The sequence below is a fragment of the Heptranchias perlo genome, chromosome 13, assembly GCF_035084215.1.
Source record: "Heptranchias perlo isolate sHepPer1 chromosome 13, sHepPer1.hap1, whole genome shotgun sequence".
In the NCBI taxonomy this organism is placed as follows: domain Eukaryota; kingdom Metazoa; phylum Chordata; class Chondrichthyes; order Hexanchiformes; family Hexanchidae; genus Heptranchias; species Heptranchias perlo.
Genome location: NC_090337.1, coordinates 20,678,384 through 20,694,583, shown reverse-complemented (window position 1 = coordinate 20,694,583; position 16,200 = coordinate 20,678,384). Strand labels below are relative to the sequence as shown.

At 40.5% G+C, this 16,200-nt stretch overlaps 1 protein-coding gene across 8 annotated transcripts in view; it reads right to left on the bottom strand.

Annotated features, from left to right (window-relative positions):
- Positions 1 to 315: 315 nt before the first annotated feature.
- mecom (MDS1 and EVI1 complex locus) overlaps positions 316 to 16,200 on the bottom strand; it is a 649,231-nt gene continuing 633,346 nt past the window's right edge. For all 8 annotated transcript variants that reach the window (XM_067995110.1, XM_067995114.1, XM_067995111.1 and 5 more), the window contains 3 exons: positions 4,405 to 4,647; positions 2,913 to 3,108; positions 316 to 1,817 (listed from right to left, as the gene is read on the bottom strand). In XM_067995110.1, the coding sequence (XP_067851211.1) occupies positions 1,683 to 1,817; positions 2,913 to 3,108; positions 4,405 to 4,647 (574 nt within the window). In that variant the 3' untranslated portion in view covers positions 316 to 1,682. The remainder of the gene's footprint in view (positions 1,818 to 2,912; positions 3,109 to 4,404; positions 4,648 to 16,200) is intronic.

Genomic DNA, 16,200 nt, shown 5'->3' with positions numbered 1-16,200 from the left:
TGAATTTCTTAGTGGGGTACAATTCAAGTAGCATCATTTTTTAAATTCATGTACTCTTAAAATGGCCCACTGTCCTTCTTAGGTTCCAATCTGCCCATTAGATGCTGGTACTAGTAACCTCCCCTTCTCCCAGGAAATGGCTACCACAACGTATACAGTCCCCTGAAAACTGAGGACATTAGGTGCTATTGCCCGCATTCCAGGTGATGTTAAACTCTCATTCATGTTCCAGCATTACCACAGTCAAAGTGCCTAGATTCCGCATTAACATGAAAAGCTCAGAGTGATGAACACACATGCACCAGCAGACCTCAGCTTTGCTTTTATTTTTATTAGCTGTTCCTCTCATTATATTTTTATTTAAATGCATAACAGATACATTGTACAAAGCATTTAGAGAAAGTACCTCAACTTGCTGGCTATTCAAAATCAGATATAAACAAAAAAAAAGACGAATCTGTTTCGCCACGAGAGGCGCAATAAAAGAAATACAATCTGTTATTTTTTTTTCGTTTTTTTAAAACATAAGTTTGGCACATTTATACCTTAACTGCTGCCACTGAATAGGATTACTGGAACAAAACACCACACAAGCAGACAAACAGCTTAAAATATCAGGTACAGGTCTAATTAGAAGAATCATGCTGTAATGAAGGAATCATAACTGCTTATACAATTGAATCAGCTCATTGTATTAAACAAAACAAACTAAGTAAAGTCTATTCATTAGGCAGATTCATTAAAACGCATAAGATTGAATGAATGTTTTTTTTTTGTTTTTTTTTCAACACTATTTGGCACTCGTGTATATTCATTGCCTTCCCCTTCCCTGCCCATCCCACCCCACCCCTCCCTTACCCAAACTCGGAATCAAAGATCTCAACCTGTGATATAAAGCACCTGTGAGTATGTGTGTATGCTCGTGTGTGGACTGAACAGTGCGTGATTGCTAAACAAATAAATAGCACAGTGCTGCACACACTTTAAAAAAAAAGTTTAAAAAAAAATGATTGTCTAAAATTAAAGTTAATTTGAAAAATTTTAGGAAAAAAACATTTATTTGTGAAAGCAGATTGATGGGCTTCAGTGAGGAACCTGTTATTTTTGTTTTATGAAGTGAACTCTTTTAATTACACGACAAAAAAAAACACAAAAAAAAAGAGGCTTGATTTGTACTTAAAAGAACACAAGAATAATGCAAATAGCAATTTGTACAGGAAGAGCCAATGTCACCCAATCTCCCCTCCTTCCCCCCCCCCCCCCCCATCAAATGAATTTTATACAAATGATTTAGTTTTCCATAAATCGAGTGCTAGGATACATTGAAAATGGTCAAACCCTCTCCCAGTGAGTACAATGGAAGACGCTCTCTTGTGCCGCTGAGGCGTGAGCTCCCAGTTCCTAGTCGAACTACTTTTTGTGTCGCATTGATCCTCACAACAACGCAGCTGCCTTCGCTGTGCAAAACAAAATACTAGGAGAATAAATACAATTCATTTTTAAAACTGTCAGTTTAAGGTCACAAAATTCCGATTGGGGTGACCCAGCAGATTTCTAAGGCGTTCTGCTCAGGAGTCTCTCTCTATAAATAGATAACAAAGGAAAGGGTAAAAATTAAAGAAAAATAAAATGTCATGCTATGTACGACGCTGGACTTGGTCCCATCCGGTTATTGCAAAGCGTCATACATGGCTCATGGATTGGAGGGTGCTGGGCTCCGTTGCTGCTCTCGGCATGCTGTGCCACATGTTGGGGGCATTGTGGGATGCGGAATGGATAGGCTCCTTGTCGGACAGAGATAGCATCATGGCATATGCCTACCAAAAGGAGGAAAGAAAAGTGGTGTGAGTCGGGAAGATAGCACTTATTTCAACGGTTAGAATATGCAATTCAAGTAAACTTTATTCACTTGTTATTTTTCTGCTCATTTTAATTTTCTTCCCTGCTTTTTAGGTCTCTCCTCATTCAAGGGGTAAAGCTTCTTCAGGATTGGTGATGTTAGGAACATAGCACAGATCCATGAGTTACTGCATTTTTCTGTTGATTGTATGTGTGGGAAGAATAGCAGTGGTGTGGCGTCAGGATTAGGTTTCAGAAAATAATTCTGGAGATACTGCAGTCAAATCCAATTAACATCATCTGTTTCTATAGTTTTGAGTGGCAGCTATGGGTTCCTTAAGTACTTGTTGGGTCACAAAATGGGAAATGAAAACTCAGTTGAAAAGTTGGACCTGTCAACATCTCCAATGGCTTGCTGAGTTTATCCAGTGAGAAACTGAATCATACATACTGGGAAAATCCCAATGTCTGAACTGATCTCGGCCTGGGTGGGGACACTACCTTGGTTAGTGAGTGGGGAAAAATCAGCTCAAGTTCCTGCTGCTAATTGCTATCCAGCAATTCCTGCTAGAAATGCAGTGTGTGGGCATCTGGTGAAGGCAGCATCAGATTTAGCTGGGATATCTATTGTGGTTGAATACTTGGCCAAGACTCTCCCACTTGGGGGACGTACCTGAGGTTTCCTGATTCTTGTGCAGCACCTTCAAGACAGGAGACGAGGACAAATTCACTATTTTATTTTGAACAACTTGTAGATTCTCTTCTAATAAATGAACATACATACAACAAGAAAGGCGAGAAAAGGCCATTAGGCCAATCAGTGCTCACCCATTCCAAATGAGTGCTACGCAGCTGGACAGCCACCTAATTTGCATTAAAATCAGGGGCCTAATAAGCCTGCATTGGGGCATGCTGAGAACTTCAGGTGCTTTATCAATCTCAGGCCCCTGTGCTAGGTCATATGGGGATTGGGCACCTGATTCACTTCAATGCATAAGACGCATGCCATGATATTATCCACCCACTTTTGCCACTGAAGGTGAACTCACTCCCTACCTCTCTCTGAGTCTCACCTGTGACTTGGATTTCCTGTATAAAGGCTGCTTCAGGTCTTCAGACAGATGGGTAGTGCTGTATGTGGTTAGATCGGCCTCATTGAACTGATTCCCCTCAGCTTTCCTTGTGTTGAGGCTGTCTGTGAAGTGCCTGATGTGTTCCAGGGCAGAAAGGCTACTCTTGGTTTCAAGTCTCATATCATCTTCTTTATAACTTTAAAAAATAATAAATTAGTTTTACAATATGTAAACGATAAATAATATTACCTCAATCATAGCATTTCACAGTTTGTCCTACAACATAGAAACATAGAAAATAGGAGCAAGAGTAGGCCATTTGGCCCTTCGGGCCTGCTCCGCCATTCAAAATGATCATGGCTGATCGTCTAACTCAGTACCCTGTTCTCGCTTTTTCCTCATATCCCTTGATCTCTTTAGCATTAAGAAATAAATCTATCTCCTTCATGAATACATCTAATGACTTGGCCTCCACTGCCTTCTGTGGTAGAGAATTCCACAGGTTTACCACCCTTTGAGTGAAGAAATTTCTCCTCATCTCGGTTCTAAATGGCATACCCCGTATCCTGAGACTGTGACCCCTGGTTCTGGACTCCCTAGCCCTCGGGAACAATCTCCCTGCATCTGGTCTGTCTAGTCATGTTAGAATTTTATGTGTTTCAATGAGATCACCTCTCATTCTTCTAAACTCTAATGAATATAGGCTTAGTCGACCCAATCTCTCCTCATACGTCAGTCCTGCCATCCCAGGAATCAGTCTGGAATCAGAACTATGCAAGCTGTGTCTAAAAATTAAAAGCTTTTGTTTACTTGATTAAATGTGGAAAATGGAGGCTCCTTTAGTGCTGTAAGATAGATGAGCTACAAAACTTGCCCAATTGCAGGTCTGTAGCTGAAACAGTGGGGCTAATTTTAACCTAACCCATTGTGTGGGTAAGGGGTGGATTTGAACCAGCTGCCTGCTTTACTTCCCACCCAATTTTACTTTCTGTAACAGTCACTGGGGAGTAAAATCGGTCCGGGTGTAAAACTGTCGGCCGACCCGATCAAGTCAGCTTCCCGCCGGGCGGGATAGTTTAAAATTATCCCCTAATATCTCAGGATAACTTGGTTTATGCAATTTGAAATCTTAAAAATGAGCTGATATGGTTTCTGCAGTAGCCATTTCCTCATGCAATGGCTTCTTTATTTCTGCCATCTAAGGAGTCAGTGAACAAAAGCCAGTGCTCTTCCCAGGCAGCAGGAAGACGGTGAGCTAATAATGAAAAGGCTTGTAAAATATTTCTTAACTGTGAGTATGGTTTATGTTTCTGCTGTATGTAAGTTAAGTAGGGGTCTGTTTTTCTTTACACCATCCCCCCCGCCAAAAAAAAGGTATCCAGTTAGCAACCCGGGAACTATCTATAAATCCTGTCTTAAGTAGGGAATGTTCAAGGATTAGTCAGAATCCCATCAGATTGTGTTCCTGGTGCCACTCACAGTACACACCAACCTGCTGGCAGATTCCTTGTTGTTCTGCTCTGGCTCCCTCGGCTCATCGTATTCAATTCCATCTGGGTTTCCTCCATCCAGTTTACAAGCAATCGGATCATTGACTGGTTTTCCCATCATGTTACATCCTCCGTCCTCTTCTTCCAGTTCCACGTCTTCCTCTACATCTTCATCATTCAGCTCATGAGTTTTCTCACTGGTCACGAGGGTTTTCTCCTCCTCCTCACAGTGGCTCCCATTGATTCTAAAGGATGAGAAAAACAAGGCATGAGTGGTCTCTCACTCCAGGACTTCATGTTATGAGTCTCCGTGTTACTGGCACAAGTATGAATGTAAATGATTGTACCCAATCAAATTATTATCAAAAAGACTGTTGATGATGGGAATTTTTGTGAGGTGAATGACTTCCTTTTAAAAAAAGTGTTTGGCGCTTAATCCTACTTCTATCACTCAGACATCTCACTGAGGAGATTACTGAGTGTACACAAAAGGGAAAGCAGTGGATGTTGTATACCATATTTGGAAATTTAAAAAGCATTTGAGAAGGTGCCATGTGAGAGAATTTTTGCAAAGATTAAGACTCGTTGCATTAAGAAAAAGTGGCAGCATGGATAGAGGACTGGCTAATGGATAGAAAGCTGAGAGTAGGAGCAAATGGACATTTATCACTTTGATAAAGCATAGTTAGTGGTGTGTTGAGAACTCTCTTGTCCACATACATAAATGATTTGACCACTGGGCTTGTCCACTTCCATAAATGATTTGAGCATAGGTACAGAAGGACTAAAATTTGCTGATGACACCAAATTAAAGAGCTTGGTGAATTGAGAAAGAATGCAGGAGACTGTACTAAGACATAATCTGTGATAGCGGGAAGATATGTGGCAAATGCAATTCAAAGTGATGGGGGTACCTTTGGGGGAAAAAGGACAGAGAATGGAAATATAAACTTAATGGTAACATTCTCACTGAAATGAAGGAACAGAGAAATGTACGGGGACAGATACAGAAATCTTTAAACCAAGATTGTGGGTGAAAACAAGACAAAAGTGAGGCAAGTGGGATACTGGGTTTTATATGACAATGTATGAATATAAAATCAATGAAGTGATGATGAATCTGTTCAAGACATTGGGTGAGTCACATTTGGAGTACCGTGTGCAGTTTTGGAGCTCCCATTATAGAAAGATATAGGAGCCATGGAAAAGGCACAACATAAATTTACTGGGATGATATCAAGGGCAGGATATAGTGATGATGAGGGACTTGTGAAAAATAAAACTGTATTACTAGTGCATAAATGGTTAAGGTGGAATGTAATAGAAGTTTTGTAAAATCTTGAAAGGGTTTGAGACAGTAAACAGAGAAAGATTATTTCCACTGGTCAAAGAATCAGTAAAAAAGATGTATGAATTTTGGATTAGTACAAAAAGCATAAAGGGGGAGATTGTAGGACCTTTTTTCATGCAAAAAGTTATTAGACCATGGAAGGCATCGCCTCAAGTAACTGTTGAAGCTGTCAATCATGGCATTTAAGAGGGAGCTTGGAGAGTAAAAGTATTAAAAGAAGGAAATGGGACTTGAGTAGATAGCTTTGATATGGAGATATCACCAGCGCAATTTGTAGATTCTATCAGGTTGGTTTTCAACTTGCTGCCTGGGTGTACAACTGGCGTTGTGGACCAGCTGGATGTTATAGAAACCACTTGATTTTCATTTCCGTTAAAGTTTCTACAATGGTAGCCAATCAACAATGCCAGTTTTACACCCAGGCCGTGAGTTGAATATCTACCCCATGACTCCATGATGTTTTTTGTTGTAGAGTGCAACTTAGGGTCCATTACTCCCCTCCCTGATCTCTCTAGTTAGGAATTCAAGTATCCCTTCTGTTGTGTTGGAGGTGAACGGGTGAGCAGATTGCAGCTTCACATTTCTGCCTCATTCAGGGCCTGCACCAGCTGCTATGAGACTCATTCTTTGTATTGGTCACTCTTGCTGGAAAGTGGGATCAACTGGGTTAAAGGGGAACTAGAATAAAATAATAATTTAATTGTAAAAATTGAAAACATTTTTATCCATACTATTGGATGATTCTAATGGATAAAGGTCAACTATTTAAATGTCACTTGCCATACTAACAACCACCACTGGGTGGCAACTTCCAGCAGGTGTCTGAGTCAGTGGTTAAAAAAACAATCAAAAGAAAAACATCCTTGGAAATATTTCAGCTCAAAACATCAAACAGCATTACTCAAATCAAAAGTTGCACAAAACTCATTCCAATAATACACTCACACCTAGAAATTCGATCTTCACATAGATCCACTTTTATTCTGATAAAGGGTCTATGCCTCAAACATAAACCTGTCTTCCCTGTTTTCAGATGTTGACGGTCCCGCTGTGTATTTTCAACATTTCTGTTGTTTCTAATAGCCCACCAACCCACTGGAATGATTTTAGCAATGTCAACCTTCATACGACTTAAAGCAAGTAATAAGCTTAATGACCTTTGAGTAAGTAGCGTGGTTATCATCTCGCTGTGTTATTTTACAGTATAAGTTGCAAGGAGAAATGCAAATGCTGCTTTGGCTGAGGGATGGTTTGGATATATGAACACATACAAATTTACTACTTATTTACTTTACTTACATTTTTAAAATATAATTTACTACAGAAATTATGTTGACTAAACATAAAAATTGAAAGATAAATAAATGCACCTGCCCAGCTGTGACTATATATTATATGTGTGTGTATATATATATATATATATATATTAATTCTCTCACATACGTGTGTTTGTCCTGCAGGTGAACTGAGCTTGAAATTGCAGTACCTGTGCCAGTTAGTCTGGCTATCGGTATAATTGTAATACAATAGACACATTAGGAACCATTTTCCATGTGTTTCTGTTACTTGATATTTTTTTTCCTCTTCTGTTGGCTAATGCTGGTTTTTTTCAGCAATATAAACTTCAGTTCCTGACACATTTATTTACCAGCTAAACTATCTATCATGGTTTCCATCAGGCACTAATTCCATTGTTTTTCATACAATAACCAGCTATCATTCTGTTGCTGTGTAGCCTTTTTTTTTACATGAATAGATAAAAACAGTCTTATATATGATTGCAGACATATGTTTGGATTTTACTCAAGAAATCATTAGGCTGCCTCTCACTTTAGAGAATACAAAGGACCCAATATACTAAGAGAATGCATGTTCCAACTCGGTGTTCTGAAGATTCATTAAAATCACACTAACTGTTACCAGGTGCTGGGTATAACAACACATAGAGAGACAAATATTTATACATTCACTTACACACACTCTCACACACACACAACTAATGCATACCCTCTCACTGTGATGCATAGACATTAATACAGGCATATATGCATGACCAAATATATACACAAGTGTGTACACAAGATATATGTATGTACTTAAAATACTTGCATACAAAGATGTGCATGAGCATGAGTATTCATATACTCATGTTAAAATATATACAAATATTTATGCATACACATTCATATGCACAGAGACATATAGGTACATGTACAGATAGAAAATATGTACAACATATCCACAAATATAAATATACAGAAACATGCATTTACATATTCACAATTACACAGTTCTCTCTATAACACACACACACACACACACACCCACATGGAACAGGAGTCAGCCTGATCTCAGTTTGACAGCCTGATTTGTTTGGAACCCAGTCCAACTCCCTCTTTGTTATCAAGTTCGGCTGGAGTTCTGGACACCGTTGAGTATCACGAAAGCTCTTAATTAACCCAGAAACAGGCTAGCAGCCAGGAGAGTAGGTGACATGCAATAGCCGAATCCCACTTGGTTGCAATCCTGTCAATTTTTTGGGTCTGATGAGCTGCCATTGGATTCCATGGCTCCTGATCCTGGCTGAAGACAGCTCTATGCTTCTAAGCGCACATGTCAGGGCACACACACACACACACACACTAATGCACAATGTACTCTCAGGAATCAACCAGTTATAATGTGCACATACAGGAGTGCAGAACAGGTTAACGTGTGTCTGTGTGAGTTGTGCATCAGGACTCCCAGACCTATTTTTTTCTGCTGCATTGGTGGTAACAAAGGAAACTGTAGTCAGTGGAAACTCTGCAGAATGGTAGTAATTAAGGACAAACAATGATCCACTTCTTTTTTTTTTGCTACGTTGTGACGCAATGCGTGGACTTTGATTAAGATGCTGGCCTCCCCTAAGAACAATGGCAGATTGCAAGATAAATCATTTGAGTGCTGCTCTCCTGGGACGCAAGTAATAACATGAAAGCACCTTATTACAGCTTCCAGATTTCCAACTTATTCGCAATAGCCTTTTAATAGGCTGTGGACCACAAGACTATGCTTCTGTCTACTTCATGCCCCCATGCCCACACCTTGTATCCTGAAATTCTAACATTATTGACTGGAGTAATCAACACATTTCCGAAACTTTCCATAACACAGATTGGTTCCCTTCATGCTGAATTATCCCCATTCACACAGCATAGGCAGTTACTTCACAATCACATTGAAAACGTTATCATCTTAGCTGTGGACATTCCCTAATGGAAGGTCCTTGTCGGACAGCAACATCAAAAATACATTGCTCACCTGTACCGATGGGCTGAAAGTAACAAGGTGACAAGTTCCTCTTGGTCTTTGTTTCTTACAAGTTTAACATCTCTCCTCACTATCTCAGCTATGACACATATACATACACAACTAAATGCAGACAGTTACACACGTGGGGGTAAATTTTAACTCGGAGCGGGGGGGATTGACAGGCTTGCTGGCTGTTGACCAGGAGGGCCTGCTACAACAGGCCGCAGCTGGGGATCAGAGGAAAGGAGGGAGGGAGGGATCATAGGCCAGGGAGAAGATTGGGGGGGGGGGGGCAGGGAGAAGATCGGGGTGGAGGCTGGGGGGAAGATGGGAGTGGTACGGGGAGACGATTGCGGGGGAAGCAGGGAGATTGGGGGGGGGGGGTGGTGGGGAAAAGATCGGGCTGGAGGGCCGGGGAGAAGATCGTGGGGGTGCTGGAGAAAAGATCAAGGGGGTGGGGAGATGATGAAGAAATCAGATGAAGAGCCGGAAGTAAGTGGGGTCCATCATTGGGGGTGGGAGGGGGGGGGTGGGTGAGGGGTTTGGCTGATCGCAGGGGGTCCTGTCAGCCAGGTGAGCTTGTTGGGCCTGAATGAAGCCCGCCTGCTCCTCCGGGCCCACAAGCAGTGCAATAAAGGCACTCACCTCATGGATCCAGCCCTTCCTGCCTGCTTTCACCTGACGTGAATGGGAAGCGGTGGGAAACCCAAACAGGTAAGGTTAAATTCATTTTATTATTCCAATTCACAAAATATTAAGTACCTCAAGTATCTCAATGAGGTATATTGCCCTTTTAAATATCAGCCTGCCAGATTTTAGAGAGGGCCGGACTTCCTGGTGTCTGCTGTCCACACACAGACAAGCCAGACTGGATTAAACCCAGGAGCAGGCATGTTGGAGCAGGGGTGTCGTCCTGCTCTGAAAACCGAGTATTTTTACTCACCACCCGTCCCCAACCCACCTGTTCTTGGGGGTTAAATTTAACCCATGGTTGCCATTGCCAATTATCTATGTCAATTTTTATGTCAATTTATTTCCCTTCTCTCCCCTTCCCGTCTGAAGTTGTTGGCTCCTTGTTGTGGGTTCATTGAGGTACATCGAAACTACAGCAAAGAAACAGGCCATTCGGCCCAACTGGTCTTTGCCGGCGTTTATGCTCCACACGCACCCCCTCCCTCCCTACTTCATCTAACCCGAACAGCATATTTTTCTATTCCTTTCTCCCTCATGTGCTTATTCAGCTTCTCCTTAAGAACATCTATGATATTTGCCTCAACTACTCCTTGTTCCACATTCTTACCACTCTTTGGGTAAAGAAGTTTCTCCTGAATTCCCGATTGGATTTATTAGCAACTATTTTATATTTATGACCTCTAGTTTTGGACTCCCCACAAGTGGAAACATTTTCTCTATGTCTACCCTATCAAACCCTTTCATTATTTTAAAGACCTCTATCAGGTCACCCCCTCAGCCTTCTCTTTTCTAGAGAAAAGAGCCTTTCCTTATAAGGATATCCTCCCAGTTCTGGTATCATCCTTGTGAATCTTTTTTGCACCCTCTCCAATATATCCTTTCTATAATATGGAGTCCAGAACTGTGGTCTAACCAAGGTTCCATACAAGTTTAACACAACTTCTCTGCTTTTCAATTCTATCCCTCTAGAAATGAACCCTAGCGCTTGATTTGTCTTTTTTATGGCCTTATTAACCTACGTCACTACTTTTAGTGATTTGTGTATCTGTACCCCAAGATAATTTTGCTCCCCCCTCCCGTTTAGACTCTTATTATCCAAACAGTATGTGGCCCCCTTATTCTTCCTACCAAAATGCACCACCTCACATTTATCTATATTGAAGTTCATTTGTCAATTACACACCCATTTTGCAAGTTTATTAATGCCCTCTTGCATTTTGACACATTCTTCCTTTGTATTAACTAACCCCCCAATTTGGTGTCAGGTGCAAATTTTGAAATTGTACTTCCGATTCCTGAATCCAAATCGTTAATGTAAATTGTGAACAACAGTGGTCCCAGCAGCGATCCCTGTGGAACACCACTTCCCACCTTTTGCCAGTCTGAGTAGCTATCCTTAACCCTTACTCTCTGTTTTCTGTTTTGTAGCCAGCTTGCTATCCATTCTGCTACCTGTCCCCTGAAAATTATTTATCTGTTATCCTGTCCTCCCAACATCTATGCATGTGTACTTCCAGCAGTGTCATTTGGCAATTTTCCTCTCTTTAATCCAGTGGCACTGCAGCCCTTTCTGAGATCAGCTAACTCGGCACAGACTGGGGAATGAACACGGGACCTTCCAGAACTGTGCGGCACATGTTGCTCCTTGGATAAACTTGCTGAGTTATTTGGCAAGCACCGTCTTTCTTCTAAGTCAGACTTATTGCTTTTTTTGTGTGAGGTGAGGACCAGTTTGGGGAAGAACCCAATAATTCAGCATTCTGCCTAACAACATACTTGGATGATAACTATTGAAATGATGATAATCATATGTGTTCAGAAAGCAGGCAGAAAGCATATAAAATGGCAAAAGAGATGTGAAAATAAAGATTAGAATAATAAATAGCTGAGACTTGGGATGTGGGGCAACATGGACTGAGCATTAGAGAATGATGCACCTGGAATTTGATGCAATTCCCCACGAAGCATTTTTTGAATCACTATTATGCTGTTAGAGGAAGAAAGACAGCAAGAGGAGGCCCGGTGCTTCCTTGCAGGAAGGGATGATTGGAAGATGACTGACTTGGGGCTGTTCATGCACACTTTCTATGTCCAGTTACACAACACCACTGGCAGAGAGGCTTGGTAGTTGGTTGCTTGCCCATCCCATCGGCCATGGAAAGCTTCATTGTATTGGGCAACCTAAAGTGAAAGAGGGAATGGGACATGTTTGTTTGCCCAAATGGCATTATGCAGTTCCTAAAATTTTTTATGTTCTTGTAAGGATAGCAAAAAGGGCACAAATAATAAAACCAAAACATTACAATACATGTATTGTGGAGTGTCTTCATTTTTAGAAGGGAGCGGTGAATGTTGAGAAGCAATGGGGAAATTCCACTGACCATTTATACTTGGATATAAATATACTTTCCGGTGAGATCTAACCCAAATAGCCCAGGGCGTAGGGCCAGCAGAATGTGGTGCAACTTACAGAAATCACAGTGACATCAGCAGTTATCAGATGCCTCAATTCTGCAGGAAAAGCACTATTTGGTAAATCGTCTGAAACCACAAGAACAAATGATTCACTGATTGCAATCCAAGACGTGTGTTTTTGTCAGTCTCGAAACACCAGTCCAATCGTGCATCTCCTCAACATCAGTCTTTCTCTCCCAACCACAGAAACAATTACAATAATTGGTTTGCAGATTAGACTCGGTACAAAAGACAGGAAGTGATCTTTTTGCAATAAAAAAATAGATGATTTATCCAACAGTTTGTGAAGGCAAAGTTAAAGGAAAGCAACAGAACGGAGAAGATTAATTATGGGAGTCAGCCCATGTGAAGAGTGAGACCAGGCATTCAGCCTAATGACTACATCTCTATGATATAAACCATGTGCAACATGTGTACTCTGTGTGATATGACTCGGTGTGATTGCTGAATTTATGTACAGGTTAGAATTGTTTCCAATAGCACATTAATACTGACAGCATCATCCAAAACATGCTTATTAAAGTCAGTTGAATTCACTGTTTAAATATTCTCAAAGAACTAAAAGTCATGTTTCAATGCTAATCATCAGATCATGTTCATTTCATAGAGGTGACTTTTAAGTGTAAAAATTGGAGCTGAATTTTATTTGCAGTGCTGTCTATTTACTACGAAATGCTCTTTCCTCTGTCCCTGTTTCACTATAAGTAGAGTTTCATTATATCAGCAGCCACTGAGTGCAATAAGATTTTTCATTCTGGAGAATGTTTAATGTTTTACTGTTAGTCTGAAACTAAAAGTATACTGAGACTAGCATAGAGTTATTATTAGAGTTGAAATTCTGAAGAGGTTGAACAGATTTAGTGCAGGCCAGAATGTGTCAAGAAGAAACTATAGTCTGGTCAGCACGGAGAGCTGCTGCACTGAAATAACAGAGATGGGAGCCAGGTACCGTGGATCTCTGAACCCGAGAGTGTCTGATGTTAAGTGAGAGATAAGACACAGGACTTCAAATCACTGGACAGTGTAGGGATTACCTTCTGCCAATAAAATGGGTCATATTCTTGATTATTCCAATGCAGGCAGAGACTGGTTTCCTGTCAAATTATAAGTGAGAGTGTGGAAAACACAGAAAGATACAGACGCCATCTTGAGTAATTCACATGATTGGAAGACATGCCATTGGCGCTTCAGCTGAAGGCCAGTCTATGGCTTTCCTTTTGAAATTTCTAATAAATGGATACTGCCCTCTTGCACGTCCCACCCCACCCCATAGTTGACCGTACTGTTCATAAAATAGCAGAGAACCAATAAAATAGAGATAGTACATCTCCATCCTTATGCAAGGGCTCCGCAGTAATATTGCTTCTTTTTAATTCTTCTCAACAAAAGATTTGTATAATTACATTAAAGTCCATCTAACATGCAAGGCTTAAAAGCAAGAAAATCTATGCCACTGTATTAAAGAATGGGAATCTTAAATCTGCAATAAATCACATGGCAGTGCATGGAAATAGGGAAGGAATAACACAAACATAAACCTATAATTTGAAGAATATCCCACTGCAAGAAACATTATTGGTTTCAGTTCAAAAGCGTAAAAGGGCCGCAAAATTCTCTTACACCTATGCCAATATTGAGAACATATCTCACTGGTATGAGATTAAACACTATCCGTCTGTTGCAGTGCGTATTCTCTAAATCTTCCTGTTCTCAATGTATATCCTCCATCTTGCATTATTCCTCTACATCTAACTGTTCCTTGGGATAAAAACTGCAATTACTCTTTATGTTGCACTTCCGCAAACTGTAGCTTATCTATCTCATTGTTGCCCATTGTGTTTCTTCTCTATCCAACCATTCTCGATTGTGTTTCCTGTCTATCCATTATCTCCTGTATAATCAGACTGCAAAGATCATGAGTGGAAGTCAGCGAGGTAGTATCTTTAACACTTAGCAAGGATAGGAAGGCAGAGAAAGAAAAATTCCTTGTTATTTACTTTTGCATTACATCTGCTGAGAAAATAAAGCTTATTTAGTTTCTCCTTATCAATGTATGACAATAATGAGATTTGGACAGACATGAAGGGGGTGTGATTGAGTACAGTTCAAACTGCCAGCTTGCAGGTCTGTCATAAACGATGTAGAACTGGCTCTCTTCCAAAAGAACAAGGCTAGATGATTAAGAAAACAAAATCGCTAATTACACTTTCAAATGCAGTAATTTGCAGAGGATAAAATATCCATCAAAAGCAGCTGAAAGTGCAGGAGTTAGAAAGGAAACATTGCATGACCTCCTGACCTCGTCTTTCTTTACCAACTTCCTGCATTGTTACATGTTGAGGCCAGATGTTGGCAGAAAAAAAAACCCGATCACCAAGAGAAGTTTTAATGTGCACGTAACTTTAATTTAATCAAATTTCATCTTGCGTAGTTCAGCTTTGATATTTCTATCATTCCTGTTACCATTTACAAAGAGGGGGAAAAACTGAAGTGAACTGGGAAGATTTTTATCTCTGTAATCTTTGTGATGTTTAAAAATGTTATGCAAAATTAACAAGAACAAAAAAAAATGAAAAAAATTTGTGCACCTAATCTTAGATTTAAACGTGGCTCTGAAGGTTAATGAAACTGAGTAAAAAAAATGTTTTTAAAAAAAAATTCCTTTCAAGAAAAGTAATGGAAAACAATTTCGATGGGGAAAAAAGATCCAATATCAAGACTTAAAGCTGTGGAGTAATCCATCATCAAACTGTGTGGCTCAATAGCTCGTTACTTCACACAGGTGCTAGCCTTAGGTCCTAGATTGCCAAATGTACTGGTGAATGCAACTCAGGTTGCAGAATGCACCTAGGAGCTTGGTGCCTACAGCTTAATTGGGAGAGTTTACGCTAATCATTCCTCATTTCATTAGACTTTTAAATGTATATGAACTTAATAATCAGATCTCCGCATTTGCAGATGCATTCATACTCTGCCATCTAGATGTACTGTCAGGAACCCAAAATACCAGAGGCACACGCCTGAAAGTGTCAGGCTTAGTGGTAACACTCTTGCCTCTGACTCAGAAGATTGTGGGTTCAAGCCCCAAAACTTAAGCACATAACCTAGGCTAACACTTCAGCGCAGTACTGAGGGAATACTGTATTGTTTGAAGTTCTGTCTTTCAGATGAGATGTTAAACCCAATCTTCGTCTGCGTGCTCAGGTGGGCATAGAAAATCCCATGGCACTATTTCGAAGAAGAGCAGCAGCGTTCTCCTGATGTGCTGATCAATACTGATCTCTCAACCAACTCTACTAAAAAATATATTAACTCGTCATTCATATTATTGCTGCTTGTGGGACTTTGCTGTTTTCAAATTGACTTCCCTGTTCACCTACAAAACAACAGTGACCACACTTTAAAAGTAATTTATTGGCTTTAAAGGACTTTGGGACATCCTGAGGATGTGAAAGGTGCTATATAAATGAAAGATCTTTATTCTTCTCCAAACATATCACATCCTAGATCAGGATACATAATACATAAAGGGCAAAAGAGTAACTAGGGAGAAAGTAGGGCCTCTGAAGGATCAACAAGGTCATCTATGTGCGGAACCACAAGAGATGGGTGAGATCCTAAATGAATATTTCACATCGGTATTTACGGTTGAGAAAGGCATGGATGTTAGGGAACTTGGGGAAATAAATAGTGATGTCTTGAAGAGTGTACATATTACAGAGAGGGAGGTGCTGGAAGTCTTAACGCGCATCAAGGTAGATAAATCTCCGGGACCTGATGAAATGTATCCCAGGACGTTATGGGAGGTTAGGGAGGAAATTGCGGGTCCCCTAGCAGAGATATTTGAATCATCCACCGCTACAGGTGAGGTGCCTGAAGATTGGAGGGTAGCAAATGTTGTGCCTTTGTTTAAGAAGGGCGGCAGGGAAAAGCCTGGGAACTACAGACCGGTGAGCCTGACATCTGTAGTGGGTAAGTTGTTAGA